General features: G+C 45.0%; 1 protein-coding gene across 3 annotated transcripts in view; it reads right to left on the minus strand.

Moving 5' to 3' along the window:
- LOC137532272 (von Willebrand factor A domain-containing protein 5A-like) overlaps positions 1–17742 on the minus strand; it is a 135870-nt gene that overhangs the window by 66381 nt on the left and 51747 nt on the right. For all 3 annotated transcript variants that reach the window (XM_068252626.1, XM_068252616.1, XM_068252608.1), the window contains 5 exons: positions 17447–17526; positions 8103–8217; positions 1991–2149; positions 1332–1435; positions 171–379 (listed from right to left, as the gene is read on the minus strand). In XM_068252626.1, coding sequence (XP_068108727.1) covers positions 171–379; positions 1332–1435; positions 1991–2149; positions 8103–8217; positions 17447–17526 — 667 coding nt within the window. The remainder of the gene's footprint in view (positions 1–170; positions 380–1331; positions 1436–1990; positions 2150–8102; positions 8218–17446; positions 17527–17742) is intronic.

Raw genomic sequence — 17742 nt, forward strand, 5'->3', positions numbered from 1 at the left:
CAAAATATTGCTGTGCAGTTGCTGAACGTTGTGTTATGTGAAAAGTGGTTGAGCACAAACATCTGCCATAGTCACAACTGTCGGTGAAGACATTGAGCCTGTCTAGTGATCAGAATAACATGGAACAAAAACAGCTCTGAAAAAGGACCATTGTGCAGTAAAATACATACATGGAGCTGGGATGTCTCTGCGCACAGCTGTACCCTCCACAGGTGTTTTGGTGTCCTTGTTGACAGCCACATAGGCCGTGAGGGAGGAGACAACTCCAGACTGGAGACTGGTGTCCAAGATCTTCTTCTTCACCCCTTCTGACTCGGCCTCTGTTCCATTTTCCAGCTCAGAGATTAGAGCTTTGGCAGCCAGTCTGTGGATGGTGGGTCTAAAACACGGTAGATAATACATGAGATGCAAACTTTGTCAGTCTGTAGATGATGGTGAGAGAAGATAGACAGGACATGACAAGATCAGAGCTCTGCCAGCCTGTGGATGGTGGTGAGAGAAGATAGACAGGACATGAGGAGATCAGAGCTCTGCCAGTCTGTGGATGGTGGTGAGAGAAGATAGACAGAACATGAGGAGATCAGAGCTCTGCCAGTCTGTGGATGGTGGGGAGAGAAGACAGACAGGACATGAGGAGATCAGAGCTCTGCCAGTCTGTGGATGGTGGTGAGAGAAGACAGAAGGGACATAAGGAGATCAGAGCTCTGCCAGTCTGTGGATGGTGGTGAGAGAAGATAGACAGAGCATGAGGAGATCAGAGCTGTGCCAGTCTGTGGATGGGGGTGAGAGAAGATAGACAGGACATGAGGAGATCAGAGCTCTGCCAGTCTGTGGATGGTGGGGAGAGAAGACAGAAGGGACATAAGGAGATCAGAGCTCTGCCAGTCTGTAGATGGTGGCGAGAGAAGATAGACAGAGCATGAGGAGATCAGAGCTGTGCCAGTCTGTGGATGGGGGTGAGAGAAGATAGACAGGACATGACAAGATCAGAGCTCTGCCAGTCTGTGGATGGTGGTGAGAGAAGATAGACAGGACATGAGGAGATCAGAGCTCTGCCAGTCTGTGGATGGTGGTGAGAGAAGATAGATGGGGCATGAGGAGATCAGAGCTCTGCCAGTCTGTGGATGGTGGTGAGGGAAGATAGACAGGACATGAGGAGACCATAGCTCTGCCAGTCTGTGGATAGCGGTGGGAAGGAGACAGGCAGACAGGAAGAACAGTAACATAATCTTCAAATGGAGAGTGGATTGTGACATCACATAACATCCCACACCAGAAGTGATAGTTCAGGAGGTTTCTGATATCTGGTGGGTGCAACGCTATCTAGTTACCTCTCAGCTTTCAGTACGTTGAGTGGGAAACGCAGATCATTCTTCACAATTTCATCTTTAAATTTGTACTCCAGGGAGACTTCCCCTTCAGCCTCACCCTCTACCTGGAAATTATTATAAACAGCACGCATTATTCGGTCAATCGTTCTAGGACAGGAACATTAGACAATGACTACAGTAAAGATTACATTATGAGCGACAGTCAGTGACATGACTATGTACTCTGTAAAGTCCTGCAGGAGATGTCAGTGCTATATAAATACATAAGAATATTATGGCAGGACATTAGACTATGACTATGGTAAAGATTAGATTGTGAGTTCCATTGTGGAGAGACAGTGACATGACTATGTACTCTGTAAAGTGCTGCAGAAGATGTCAGTGCTATATAAATAAATACTAAATAATATAGTAGGACATTAGACTGACTATGGTGGGATTAGATTGTGAGCTCCTCTGAGGACAGTCAGTGACATGACTATGTACTCTGTATAGTGCTGCAGGAGATGTCAGTCTAATGTCATACCATATTATTATTATTATGTATTTATATAGCACTATGACTATGGTAGGATTAGATTGTGAACTCCTCTGAGGACAGTCAGTGACATGACTATGTACTCTGTAAAGGTTAAAAGGCAGAACCACCAATAACCCACCTTCCCCTTCAGCTGGGCATAAACAATGGCCTTTTGGCCCTGGAAGATGGAGGTTGGGACACTGGACAGGATGCTGGATTCTATGCCTGGAGGGAGGGTCCACTTCAGGGAGACATCCTTCACGGTGGGCTGTAAGGAACACTTTAGGGCTCGAAGAACCTGGTGTTAATAAATAAAAAAAAAAAAAAAAGACAGATGTACATTTAATCTCATTCTCACGTAACGGTCTTTGGTAATACGATTCCTTGGCACAGTAAAGCCAATCCCAATAACAAAAAGGATCTTAACCACTTTACCACTGAGGGGATTTTTCACCGCCTGTACCAGAGCAATTTTCGCCTTTCAGCGCTTCTCCCACTCATTCGCCAATAACTTTATCACTACTTATTACAACAAAATGATCTACATATTGTTTTGTTTTCGCCACCAGTTAGGCTTTCTTTGCTTTGTATTTTGCTAAGAATTATTTTATCCTAAATGCATTTTAACAGGAAAAATAAGAACTTTTGTTTTTAATTCATTATTTCTCAGTTTTCGGTCATTATAGTTTTAAAATAATACATGCTACCATTATAAAAGACACACATTTTATTTGTCCATTTATCCCAGTTTTTGCAGCATTTAAAATATTTCCTTAATACAATGGCCTCAATTCACTAAGCTTATCTCCTGCCTTTAACCATTTAAGGACCAGTGGTCTCTGGGCACTTAAAGACCAGAGACCGCTGGTCCAATCCCGACGAACCGCCGCACATACCCGCCGTCATCGCCGCTCGCCGAGACCCTCAGGATATAGACTCTACCATCTGTATGACGGCAGAGTCATGTGAGCCGGTCAGGAGCCGCTTTCATTGGCTCCTGACCGCGTCTATCAATGTAAGACAATGGGAACGGCTTACATTGAAAGACAGGGCCAGGAGCCAATGAAAGCGGCTCCTGACCGGCTCACATGACTCTGCCGTCATAGAGACAGGCAGAGCCTGGGAGATGCGTCGAGAATCATCGTGTTTGAGCGGCGCGATCAGCGGGTAGCGGCGGAAACGGCGGATGTGCGCTGCGGACAGTGATTGAGATCTACGCCCTGCCAGCCAGGAGCCCACCAATACAGGGCGTAGATCTCAATCACTGCGGTCCTTAACTGGTTAATAACTCTTCTGAGCGGTTTCTACAGTTATCCCCATAGTGATAACTGTAGAAACAGCTCAGTAGAGTTATTAAAGACAGGAGATAAGCTTAGTGAATTGAGGCCAATGTATGGCGCCAATATTTTATTTGGAAATAAAGGAGCATTTTTTCAATTTTGCATCCATCACTGTTTACATGCCCATATTTTCAAAATTAACAGAAATATGCCCTCTTGACATAGATATAAAAAAAATTCAGCCCTCAAGGCAAGGGCCACAAAACGTTTTGCGTCGAGGGCCAGATCAACATACATCAGACTGCTGGGGGGCCGGAGTATACATAATATGATGTAGAAGTGTTTGCGGGCCAGACAGTGAAGCATACCCAGGTGACAACCTGCAGTCCAATTGGACAGCAATGTTACCTGATGTGGAATCTGATTGCAAACCAGCGAATTACTGCTTTCTGGCTTCATTCTATATGCGGACCACCAATATTTAAATATGTAGCTGACCACATCTATAATACATTTTGTGTGTGGGGGGGGGGCCAGTAAAAAAAAGACTCAGGGGGCCACATTCGGCCGGGGGCCTTAGTTTGAGGACCACTGCCTTAACCCCCCTGGCGGTATGACTCCCGCGGTAGCGCGGCCGCGGGAGGGGTTTTTTCACTTCCCCCCTGCGGCGTTCCCCCGTAGCGTCCGATCGCACCCGCTTGCCCATAAGGAAATCCCGTTCTGAACGGGATCTCCTTGAGGGCTTCCCCCGTCGCCATGGCAATGATCGGAGTGACGTCATCGACGTCACAGGGAATCCTGATCCTATAAGGGGTATGCGGGGGGGGGGGGGGGGCTGTATCGCGGCGGGTAGCGGCACATCGGCGGCGGCGATCAGACCAAACACGCAGCTAGCGAAGTGCTAGCTGCGTGTTTGTAAAAAAAATTATGTAAATCGGCCCAGCAGGGCCTGAGCGGCACCCTCTGGCGGTTTACCCCGTGTCCAGCACGGGGTTACCGCTAAGGAGGTTAAGGTAACTATTTATGTTTTGCATTGTGGTTTTTTTATACAAAATTGTTACTTGGATAACTGTGGGATGTAAGGGATTAATTTTAAATGTATGTGTAGATCTTTTTATTAAATTACATTTATGAAGATGTAATTTTACTATTTGGCCACAAGATGTCTGTGTGTACTGTTAGTACACAAACAGGAAATTATGCGTGTATGTGTAACTTTCGGTATTACAATGACTGCAGGCATCTCATTAAAAGAATATTCAGGCAAAACATCAAAAATCCGCTTTACTTACCTGGGGATTTCTCCAGCCCCTTGCAGCACTGGGTAACATACATTTGAGGCGATTACCACCACACTTTACTTTTTTTGTAGTACTTGCTGGAGCAGTAGAAGGTTCAATCACCTGCATGTGTTTCACCTTAACCCTCCTGGCGGTATAAAAAAAATACGCCAGGAGGCAGCGCGGCAGTTTTTTTTAATTTTTTTTTTCTATATCATGTAGCGAGCCCAGGGCTCGCTACATGATAGCCGCTGCTCAGCGGCATCCCCCCGCCCTCTTCGATCGCCTTCGGCGATCTCCGATCAGGAAATCCCGTTCAAAGAACGGGATTTCCTGGAGGGCTTCCCCCGTCGCCATGGCGACGGGCGGGATGACGTCACCGACGTCACTGACGTCGGGACGTCATTGGGAGTCCCGGGCCACCCCTCGGCGCTGCCTGGCACTGATTGGCCAGGCAGCGCACGGGGTCTGGGGGGGGGCGCACCGGATAGCGGCGATCGGGCGCGCGGCGGCACCCTCCGGCGACTTACCCCGAACGCCAAGAAGGTTAAAGGAATCATCAGCCAATTAAACTGAAAATCTGATTTACTTACCTGGGGCATTCTCCAGCCCCTCGCTGCTGTCTGTCCCATGCTGACCGCTCCGTATGCAGCTGCTGGCCCGGGCTCCCTGCACGCTGTTCAGGCCGACCTCGAAGTCGTCCTTACTGCGCCTGCGTGAAGCGCTGCTGTCAATCAAGGCCACATTGCGCAAACCGCGGACAGTAAGTCGCGGACAATGTGGCCTTGATTGACAGCAGCGCTTCCACGCAGGCGCAGTAAGGATGACCTCGAGGTCAGCCTCTGCACCGTGCGGGAGCCCCGGGGTGGCGGTGGAGAGTAGAGCTGTCAGCGCGGGATAGTTGGCTGCAAGGGGCTAGAGAAAGCCCCATGTAAGTAAAGCGGATTTTTATTTTTTTACCTGATGATTCCTTTAAAACCAGCGATCACGGCTGACTTATTCAAGGAGATTAACACGATTATGCGCTTGGAGGACCTCTTTACCCTGACCCCAAACAACACTGATTCATTTGTCACTAAGTGGGCCATCTGGTTGGACTTTAGAGATTCAGATAAAGCTAGGACTATTCTCCACAGAGACCCTGCCCTTCCAACACCCACGTACCATAATAAATAGACCTAATTCTCAACATTTAGCGACCATGGCCTACAGTTAAACACATCTCCTGCAACCTTCTCCTCTTCCTTCCCTTTCCCATTATCCTCCTCCCCTCTTTCCTCCTACATCTCTACCTGTTCTACTCTGTCTACTCTTATTGTCTGTCTCCTTTCAAATACAACTATATCCAAATGTGTACTTATTCTTAAATTCCTATCGGTATACAAAGGTTGATTACTCTGTAATGCATATCCATTCAATGTTGTACTCTACCAGACTCTGTCTATGTCTTTAAACAGACACCAGTACTCAACAGTAATTTAACCTCCTGGTCCATATCCAGGCAGCTACCTCTCGCCATGGAACCTTACCTAGCATATCGGACTGCCACTCTATTCCTCTTTCATAAGGTTACCGAAAGCCTAACTATATGTTTTAATTAGTAACTACAGTTACACACATTACCTTTGTAACATGTCACTTTGTATTTTTTTACTGTTACGCTTTTAAACTTTCAATAAAAATATATTTTAAAAAAAAAAAAAAACAGCGATCATTGACACTGGGACTTACATCAATAAATGGGCCAATTAGCCTTAAAGAGAATCTGTATTGTTAAAATCGCACAAAAGTAAACATACCAGTGCGTTAGGGGACATCTATTACCCTCTGTCACAATTTCGCCGCTCCTCGCCACATTAAAAGTGGTTAAAAACAGTTTTAAAAAGTTTGTTTATAAACAAACAAAATGGCCACCAAAACAGGAAGTAGGTTGATGTACTGTATGTCCACACACAGAAAATAAAACCATACACAAGCAGGCTGTATACAGCCTTCCTTTTGAATCTCAAGAGATCATTTGTGTGTTTCTTTCTCCCTGCAGTTCTCATGCACTGAAGTTTCATGCTGCTCTTTTTTCTCCTGCAAACAGCTTTGCCTTTGTCTGTAATTCCTCAGTATGTGAAAGCCCAGCCAGCTCAGAGGATGATTTATCCAGCTTGTAAAAGATAAGAGAGAAGAGAGAAGCTGCTCTAATCTAAATAATACACAGGCAGTGTGCATAGAGGGGCCTGGAAGGGGGAATTCATAGCAGAACCACAACACTGAAGAACTTGGCAGCCTTCCAGACACAGGCTGACAAGTCTGACACGGGAAAGATACATTGATTTATTACAGAGACTGTGATAGCAGAAAGTGCTGCAGTAAGCCAGAACACATTAGAATAGCGTTTGGAACTTGTAGGATGATAAAAAACAGGATGCAATTTTTGTTACGGAGTCTCTTTAAAGTGAACCTTAAGCCTGTGAAAAAAAATGAGATTAACTCACCTGGGGCTTCCCTCAGCCCCCTGCAGCCGATCGGTGCCCTCGCAGCTCCGGTCCGATGCCTCTGGACCCGCCGGCGAACACTTCCGGTTTGGCCGTCACCGGCCGACAGGCATGGGAACGCGAGTGATTGTTCGCGTTCCCAGCCTGTAATTCGCCCCCTATGCTGCTATTGCGACCTACTGGCCGCAATAGCAGCATAGGGGGCGATATACAGGCTGGGAACGCGAACAATCACTCGCGTTCCCATGCCTGTCGGCCGGTGACGGCCAAACCGGAAGTCGTCGCCGGCGGGTCCAGAGGCATCGGACCGGAGCTGCGAGGGCACCAATCGGCTGCAGGGGGCTGAGGGAAGCCCCAGGTGAGTTAATCTAATTTTTTTTCACAGACTTAAGGTTCACTTTAAAATGGAAAAACTCCCTCCCGACTCCAGATGGCAGTTAGATAAACCCCTTGTGCGTTGTAAAAGCCTAGCAACAAAGGGCTCATCTGCCAAGCTTTTGTATTGCATTACGAGTTATCTATACATGGTAATCAGGTCACCCCTTAGCCATCTTTTTTCCCCAAGCTAAATAAGCCCAGTTTTTCCATTCTAGAAGGTCAATGTCCCTTCTATATGTGGTGCCCAAAAATTGTATCCCATACTCCAGTTGTGGCCTCACATGTGATTTATACAGAGGGGAGTAGTAAACTAGCATCTCAAGATATTATTTCCCATTTTATGCATCCCAGAATTTCATTTGCTTTAGCTACCGCTACTTGGCATTGTATTGGGTTACTTAACGTGTATTCAACCAGTATTCCTAAGTTTTTCTCCAAGTCTGATGTTCCCAGCTGTGCTGTGCTCTACCATTGGTACCTCCAAGGTGCATGACTTTACATTTATCAATTAACAGACTGGGTTTAATTGCAATATTGGATTGGCACAATATCAGTGTTCACCACAGACCAGTGTTTCTCAAACCTGTCTTCGGGACTCCTCAACGGTGCAGGTTTCGCACCTATGCACAGGTGGGGTAATTCCATGTAGACAAGACACTAATCACCCCACCTGTGCATAGGTCAGGTTGTCTGCAAAACATGCACCGTTGGGCAGTCACGAGGACAGGTTTGAGAAACACTGCCATAGACTGTTATCCCTAGATACACCACTGGGCATAGTTATGTGTGAAGCCTACATTATGGGTCTATATCTGAGTCACGCTCACCTTGGGCTGCATGCGGTCTTTGCCGGTGATGAACTCGGCTGTTCCGCCTCCCGCCCGGGCCATGCCTTTAATGAGAGATGTGGAGGCTCCTTCACCAATCCCGAATGTGAAGCACCTGCAGAGGAACAAGAATGGTGAAGAATGGACTGACTCTGGACTATCTGATCTGAAGTCTTAACAGATACCAAGGGGATCATGGGATAATTAAGAAATTACATTTTAGAAGCCATGAAAGTTCTGGATATTTATTTAACTTAGGAAATCCAGTAAAATAGATTGCAGTCATCCGGAGTGAAGAGCAACTAAATCCAAAACCTTCTGTTAGTTGAAGACAGAAAACTGTTTATAACCTCAGAAAGGTCCTTAGCGCTGTCTGCATGGCTGAAGCCCTCTACTCCCGACTCCTCTTTTCTAGTGACGCATCATGTGACTCACTCAAATAGACCTAAACTAGTGGCTTTCCACTAGCCTGAAACCGCTGCCAGTCACTGCAACATCAGCGTGTTTGGACCAATGTAAAGGTGCGCAGTTCTGGTCCATTTATGAGTGACTTGTTAGCTGTTGCCATGGTTTTTTTTTTTTTTTTTTTTTTCACAATTGAATTTTTTTATTTTGAACAAGAAAAAAGGACATTACAAGAGAAGGCACAGTGCTCCCACAACAGGAGATAGACAGTTATATACAATAATCAGTAAGGCAGCAATATATATCTTGGGGAATAGGTTAACAGCAGAGTAATTGCCTTAATAAATCTCCAATGTATCAGATACATTACATAATGTCAGTATTTACAGGAGCTCATATTAGCTATGTGCAACTTCGTACATTTTGGAGTACCATGCCATGAGAGCACGGAGGAAGTAGTGGAGAGAAATAGGCAAAGAGGGGAGGGATAGGAAGGGATAACGAACATGGGAAAAGGTAAATAGAAGAAGAGGGGAGGGAAGGGGAAAAGATAGGACTCCGGGCTCACCCCCCGCCCACCGAAACCGCGCCAGCAACCAGATAAGTACTGGTATTATGATACCTGAGGATTAAGGTATGAGATTAGATCCGGCCGTCATAGCATTGTCATACCATGGTGCCCATATTTTATGGAACCGTTGTATACAATTTCGGTTCTTGTATGTCATCTGATATAGAGGAAGAGCGATATTCATTGTACGTTTCCAATGATTAATAGATGGATTATTGTTGCCTTTCCAGACTCTTAGGATTTCTTTTCTGGCATAGAAACATAGAATGCGAATTAAGAGTTGTACATGTTTACTGCATGTTTGTTCTTCAAATAGACCCAGAAGAGCTAGTTTGGGTGTGCAGTCAAAGTGTGATTCCAAGATTTCATTTATAGTATCAAAGATGGCTATCCAAAAGGTTTGGATTTTAGCGCAGCTCCAAAACATGTGTAGAAATGTGCCTTCTTCAGTTGTGCATTTTTGACATAACACACTGTTGGATATACAGATATTATGCATTCGCACTGGAGTGAGATATGTTCTATGCAGGAATTTAACTTGGATCAGTCTATCGCTGGCTGAAATAGGAGTTCTAACGAAGTCTTCAAGTATATCCTCCCAGTCAGTATCATCTAAGCCCTGGATGTCTAGGTTCCACCTTTCTTGGGATCTAAGAAGTTTTTCATTATTTTTGGCTAGTAGGACTGAATAAATAACTGAGAGGGGCTTATCTAATTGTTCCGTCAGAAGTGTATTCTCTAGGGTATTGACTGCTAGCTCCGGTGCACCAGAAGGGAACTGTGCTGAAAAGGCATGCCGAAGTTGTAGGTACCGAAAGAACATCTTATTCGTGACGGAAAAGGTTTGTTTAAGTTCATTAAATGTTAATAGCAATCCATCGCGGACAATATGTTGCAAGTTTTTAATACCTGCAATGGCCCACAGTTTAGGATCAGGGATCTGGGTAAAGTGAGATAGGTTAGGATTGTCCCACAGAGGGGTATATGGGGAGATTACATCATTCACTCCCAGAAACTTCATTGCCTCCGCCCATACCTTACATACTGTTTGCATCGGAGCAGTACATCGTACATCATTGGCCGTTCCCCTGTATGGCAATAGTGTAAGCCTCTCATAGGATCCCAGACGGGCCGCCTCTGTTACAACTGCAGGGTTGTATCTATCTTGGGCAAACCACCATCTAGCAGTAACTAGGATTGCAGCATAGTAGTATAATTGCATATTTGGAAGAGCCAGGCCCCCTTGGTCTATTGAAAGTTGCAAAGTACTCAGGGCTATTTTTGGGACTCGGCCCGACCAAATAAATGTAGATATTAAGGAGTGGAGATTTTTAAAGAATTTTTTGGGAATTACAATAGGAGAGTTGCGGAGTACATAGAGAAATTTAGGCAAAAAAATCATTTTAAAAATGTTGATTTTCCCAATAAGAGTAAGGGGTAGTTGTTTCCACGTCTGGGACCTACTACGAAAGGCCTCCACCACCGGTTTAACATTCAGAGCAAAGTAATCCTGCACACAATTGGTAAGTTGAATACCCAGGTACTTGAATTGGGATACCCACTGCAGCGAGTGGGAAGGTATATTGGGCCGGGAGTTGTCCAGTGGCATGATGACAGACTTATCCTGGTTGATCTTAAGCCCGGAAAATGAGCCAAATGTTGTAATAATGTCGAGAGCAGAAGTTAAGGAGTTTTCGGAGTCATTTAAGTAGAGAAGTGTGTCATCCGCATAGAGCGATATTCTCTCTTCGATACACCCCACCGGGATACCCTGAATTTGAGGAGATTCACGTATTAGTATAGCCATGGGTTCTATTGCAAGGGCAAAAATATATGGAGAGAGCGGGCAGCCCTGTCTTGTTCCTCTATACAGCTGGAAAGGTTCCGAAATAGTATTGCCAGTGCGAATTCTAGCCTTAGGAGTTTTATATAGTGCTTGTATCCATTTTACAAATATAGGGCCAAAGCCATATCTTTTCAAAATTTCCCACAGATACGGCCATTCTACCGAATCAAATGCCTTCTCGGTGTCCAGCGAGGCAACCACCCTGCGGCCGGACACCGAGGAGACCAGAGAAATGTTTGTAAATAATCTGTGTAGATTAATGTCTGTCCCTTTATTGGGCATGAATCCTGACTGGTCCCCATGTATTAATTCAGTGATGATTGGCTTTATTCTGTTCGCTAGTATTTTGGCCAGAATTTTAGCATCTGTATTTAATAACGAGATAGGCCTATATGAACCACACAATGTGGGGTCCTTCCCTGGTTTAAGGATAAGAATGATTATTGCTTCGGAAAATGATTCCGGCAGAGAGTGACCTTCCAGCACTTCGTTAAATAGTAAACATAGTTTAGGGGCCAAAGTATCAGAGTAACATTGGTAGAATTCAGAAGGAAGGCCATCTGAGCCTGGGGTTTTATTGGGTTTGAGGTCACCTATGGCGTCCTGAACCTCTTCAATAGATATTAGCTTATCGAGTTTAATTTTGTCTTGGTCAGAAAGGGCTGGCATGTCTATGTCTGCAAGATATTTGTCCAGTTCCCTGGGAGTATAGCAGACTTTAGAGGAGTATAAAGATTTGTAAAAGGCTCTAAAAGCAGCATTAATGTGTTCAGGGTCAACCAGTGGGAGATTGTTACAATCTAAAATAGTCGGGATAGTCATAGAGGCAGTAAAGTCTCTGGAAAGCCAGGCTAATAACTTACTGTTTTTGTCACCAAATTCAAATATACGTTGTGTCTGGTGTAAAATCACATTCTTAGTTAGCGCCACTTGAGCCAATCTCCATTGCCTAATTAACTGCTGCCAGTTTCTCCAGTTGTCTGGAGTGCTAGTTTGTACAAAGATCTGCTCTGCCTCTCTAACCTGATTTTCAATGTTTGATATATGTGATCTAGCGTTTGTTTTGAAAGCTTTGAGTTCAGTCATGTAATGACCCCTAATGACTGCTTTACCTGCGTCCCAGACAATGGCTTCTGATGTAGAACCCGTATTTTCCTTCCAATAATTACTAAGGGCGTGAGCGATCAAGGGTTGGATATGCGGCTCATTAATATAAAAGCGAGATATCCTCCATAGTCTGTCTTTAGGTTTGGCAGCTATGATCAATGTAAGTGAGATGGGGGCATGATCTGATATACCTGATGGCAGTATGTCTATGGATTGGATTTGAGATAACACAGGAGATGTGACAAAAGCAATGTCTATTCTAGACATGGAACGGTGTGCAGAGGAAAAGCATGTGTATGCCCTTCCCGTGGGGTTTTTCCATCTCCATACGTCTTGTAGCTGATAACCATCAGCCCATATTTTGAGTTCCCGCCCATCTCTGCTAGAGCCACTTGTTCTATCCAACAAAGGGTCCATTGTAAGGTTGAAGTCCCCCATTAGGACAAGTCTGTCACCATGCCACCTGGAAGATTTTGCCATGACATCGTATAGCAATTGTTTATTAGCTGGAGGGGGAACATATATACCTGCAAGGATGTATGTAAGACCATATAGTTCAAAATTAAGTAGAGCAAATCGGCCCTGATCATCGCAATATGAGTCTAAAATTTTAATCGGAACAGATTTGTGGATAAGAATAGAAACCCCTCGTGAGTATGAAGAGTAGGTGGAGTGATAATATTGTAATACCCAAGGGCGTCTGAGTGATAATACTTTATTACCGATTAGATGTGTTTCAAGTAAAATACAAATATGTGGGGTGTATTGTTTTAGATAATTGAAGACTAAGGATCTCTTGATTTTAGAACCTAAACCTCTTGTGTTCCAACAGATGCATTTAAGTGTATCCATTGTCTATTAAATGTAAAAGCATTATATTAATATATCTAGAAAAGATTTGAAGCCTGATCATCAGCACAGCCCGGCACGGCCAGGGGGAGAGCCCAGAGTCAGAGGGAGGAGAGAGAGAAAAAACAAAGAAAGAACATAAAAACCCAACAACCCCCCACCCTACACCTCTTACCAAATCCATGGGAAAGAGCGTGTCTTGCACCCTAACGATTATCAGTTGTCACAGAGGGAGAGAAACTAGTTAATACTACACCTCTGAGGGGAAGCAGACTGCGTGCGGAGCAACGCCGCCTGGGCACCCAACTCGTATAGAGAAGGGGGTACATAACTTTAAGGTGTTGAACGTTAGTTTAATACATATAACACGACAACCGTGCACCAGTCCCACCACATACACCCGTACCCACGGAACCGAGATACCTACTACCACTTGAAATTGTTTTGACCCTCCAATAGATACCAGATCCCCCATTGCCGAGCCTGCAGAGCCATGTGACTGTTCTGCTACAAGCATACCTATGTACTTCCATTATTGCTTTGAGAGCAATTGAAATAGAGCATAGTTATTCCTAGCACATCAATTTTAGTTAGGGAAGTACATCTACTGTATAGATTGACTTTGGTTGATTTAAATTAAATCAAATTAAATTAAATTAAATTAAGCCTCCATTGCAATCAATGTACCTCTTAGATTGTAGGCTGAGAAGAGTATATCCCTTAACCTCCCCTTGCCTCGCAGATAGAGGCACATAGATATTACTAGTGGGGAAGTTTCAGATCTTTTATTGTCTTTAGAGTTATTGTGCGGAGAAATATACGTTAGGCAGCAGTGCCACCTGCTGGAGGCTGTTTGCAGAGACCAAAGTAAAGCGCTATAGCAGCTTCTGCATAACCCGGCAATAGAACATATTTATAATATCGCAACACCTTTTATATTAATGACATTGCCCGCACACTCCATTACTGTTATCTGAGTAACTAATATATTCTGAGCAGCCTAGCGCGACCACAGAAGGCAATTATGTATATATCAATATGATAATATCAATGTCGACATACGACCAGGAAAGAACCCAACCTTCCTTTGCCACGACCGGCCGCACAGATCCACACTAAAACGTGATAGCATATACACATATATATATAATGTCAATACTTAGTATTGGAGTCAAGGCTAGCATATATTCTCCCTAGGAGATATAAAAGGGAACCTAGCCATAGGGGGGCATATATAGTCATGTGTCCACCTCAGCACTACAGAACAGACACTCTCCATGAAAGGGCTTAGGTATTAAACTTAGAGGGATAGAAGGATCTTACAGGGCTAAGGTATATTTGACTTGTCTTAATCTGGCCCTCTGACATTGTAGGAGTGTATATTGCATGTATTGCCCAGGCGGCCGTTACTAGATAATGGCGCGAGAGCGTTCCCTAGCAAATTGGCGGTCAATTTAAATTACCCGCCCTTCCATGTATAGTACAGAATAGCAGGTTCTATTGCATCATATTATACTCATACCCCCCTAAAGCCCATGTGAGCCCCCAAGGGAGCACTTTTAAAGCAATGGAGAAAAACAGATATCAACACACAAGCTGTAAGCATTAGAATTTTGCATAGCATATATTCTACATTTTAGCGAGTTTATATACGAGGCGGCTAACAGGATCATCAGAGGGTTTATATGGGTCCAGTATGACAGGAGTCCCCGTCTCCATTTCCGTAGGCATATCCGCGCACATCTGCAGCGGTCAGTTGAGACAAGTGCACGGCCATATCATCAAAACCAGAACCGATAAACAGCCGCAACAAAGCGGAGAGTAACAGTTAAACAGTTCCAACCATATTGGGAAAAAACATTTAAAATAAAGTATTTGCTGCAGCAAGCAACGGCCCTTTAGGAAGGAAGTTCATCAGGCTCCATATGTCACATATAATATAGTGCAGGCGACAACATAAGCTGTGCATGTCGGGGGCCATGAACATTTGTAGTATAGGAAGTCATTGCATAGGGCCGGCTTACTAGCAAAGTATAATGCATTTACTTACGTTTCGAGGGGGTAAAGAAACAGCCTTTAGCTTGGGGGCAAGGGCAGAGTATCAACCCAGGTCATTGCGTTCTCAGGGGTGTCAAAAAACTTGGATTCGTCATTCCATTGCACCCTGAGTTTCGCCGGGAAGAGCATTGCGTATGTTATATTGCGTTCTCGCAGCTTGGCTTTGACTTTGATAAATGATCGGCGTTGCTTTTGCGTTTCCGCAGTGAAATCTGGAAAAAGCATCAGCCGTTGGCTTTCATAAAAAAGATCCCCTGCCTTTCTCGCAGCCACAAGGATGTTGTCACGATCCTTAAAGTTTAAGATTTTAAAAATCAAGGCACGAGGCGGTGCACCCGGAGGGTTCTTCTTGTTAGTAACTCTGTGGGCCCTTTCTATAACAAAGAATGGGGAAAAGGTTTCCTCCGGTAAGAGCCTCCTCAAGAGCTTCTCCACGAACTCAGGCACGTCCTTCCCTTCGCAGCCCTCTGGAAGACCCAGTAGGCGCAAGTTGTTTCGCCTGTTCCTATTTTCTGAGTCTTCCGACTTATCTTCCAGGCTTTTGATCCTCCGTTTCATTGCAGGGATGTCAGCGCCATGTGCTCTCACAGTGTCCTCGGTATCCGAGGTGCGTCTCTCCACCTCCGACACCCTCTCTCGGATAGTAGCCATGTCCTGTCTCAGCAAGCCCATACTTGCATCCACATGGTCAATTTTCAAGGTGAGTGTGGTTTGGCAGTTCTTAATAGCCTCCATTATGGTATGCACATATGGCGGGAGTTGTTCCTGCCCTTCCTCCGCCATATTGGGATCCGTCTCTTTCTCGTTTCTTGGCTTCAGTTTAGAAGTAGATGGACCTGCCTCCGACTGCTCGGTATGTTTGTTTTTGTCTCCTTTGTCTTTGTTAGTGTTTTTTGTGCGTTGAGACATAGCTGGGTTTTCATAGGGGTGATAGCGCGTAGATATCTGTGTGTTCCGAGTAGGGCCTGCTATGTCTTCCCGGTCAGCAGGAGCGGGACCAACCTCAGCAGATTCCGCCTGATGGGGAGCGCACCCGTCCTCCAGTTTGCGAGATAAGTAATGTCCAGCACCTTAGGAGACGTTCTGGTATATAATTGTCCTTGTTCAAACACTCGTTAAGGGCTAAAGAGTAATCCAGGCAGCGGAGCTCCACACAGCACGTCCGCTCAGGTCGCCATGTTGACCACGCCCCCCCAGCTGTTGCCATGGTTAAAGAAAGGAGAAGGCGTAGACTGTTGCCATGGGGTTAGGAAGGAGGAGGCGGGAGGAAATGTGCAGAACTTCCCTCCACATGGCACTCTGCTTTAACTGCTCTGGAGGACCAGGCAGGTAATTATGGTGGGCATCAGTTTTACACTAATACTTTTGTGCCTAACAATAGGTACAAGAGTTTTTCTAAAGTGAGTTTCAACCTGCTTAAAAGTTACTTTTTGTAAAAGCTGCTTGTTCCACAGAGTTGGGTGGTGGAAGGTGAATTGAGCTGCAAAGGTTCTCTATTGGGCAGTGAAACCACTCAACATGTAGTGGACCAATAGGACATGGAGCCAAAGTTCTAAAGGAGACATCTGAATTCTCAGGTTGATTCAACAACAAATAATTCTATATATTAAAAGCAATCTGTGCCAATAGGTAATTAAAAATGACTGCTGCTGTGAGAAAACAGTGTCCTAAGATCAAATAGGTAATGTCAAAAGTCTCCACAATCATTCAAAGGATTATGAATGATCAAATCACCAAATGGTGTCCAAAGCCATCTCAAACAGATCCCCTGAAGACGCAAATTTGTGAAACCGTTGGGGAAGAGACGGGCAGCATCTATAGACCTTTTTCCATCGTCTGGATAACCCACATGGGCATTTTGATACTGGGGTTCCATATGCATGGGGCCCCGTATGTGAGTGAATGTTTTTAGTCTATCACTGATAGTCATATCTGTTAGTTATATCACCATTTTGAAGAATAAAGCAGTCTGTACTTCGCACCGCCTTTGTCTTATACATTATTTGCTACCACCTGTGTCATTTCCTGTGAGTGATGCCTTGATGTTCCGTTGATGACTACCAACGCCATGGGACGTATCTTGAGCCTATAAACAACCTTATAATGTGAGTTGTTAGTATCTTAAAAGCCTCATTTCCTATACTGGTGATGGTGAACAGGTTTGAGACAGCTGTTTGAGACAGCTGTTTCTATGACGGCAGAGCCGTGTCTATCAATATAAGGAACCCCCGTTGGCTAACGTTGATAAACACGGTCAAGAGCCAATGAAAGCGGCTCCTGACCACCTCATAGGACTCTGCCGTCATGGAAACGGCAGAGTGGGTGGCCTGAGTTCTTGGCGCGCGGCGTGGCCGGCGGTTACGCGGGGAGATTCATCTGTATTCCGACGTTTCTTGTACCAGCGGTCTCTGGTCCTAAAGGGGACAGAGACCGCTGGTACTTAAGTGATTAAGCTTTGTAAAACAGGTGTTCTTCAAAATGGGGGGGGGGTATCGTATGTAACCTTACCGGTGCTTCTGAGCATTCTTCTGAACCTCGGTAATCACTTGCTTTGTGTTCCCGACTTCTCCATCCGTGAAGACAAAAAGCTGAGAAGACACATGGGAGGAGCTCAGAAAGTTTGTAGGAGTAAAGCAAATTTATCATAGGAGGGAGATAGCTCAATGTTGGAGCAGCAGACACTTTTAAAGGTGCAATGGGAAAAGCACAGACACATTGTGGGAGGAGCACAGACATCATGGGAGGAGCACAGACATCATGGGAGGAGCACAGACATCATGGGAGGAGCACAGACATCATGGGAG

The sequence above is a fragment of the Hyperolius riggenbachi genome, chromosome 1, assembly GCF_040937935.1.
Source record: "Hyperolius riggenbachi isolate aHypRig1 chromosome 1, aHypRig1.pri, whole genome shotgun sequence".
In the NCBI taxonomy this organism is placed as follows: Eukaryota; Metazoa; Chordata; class Amphibia; order Anura; family Hyperoliidae; genus Hyperolius; species Hyperolius riggenbachi.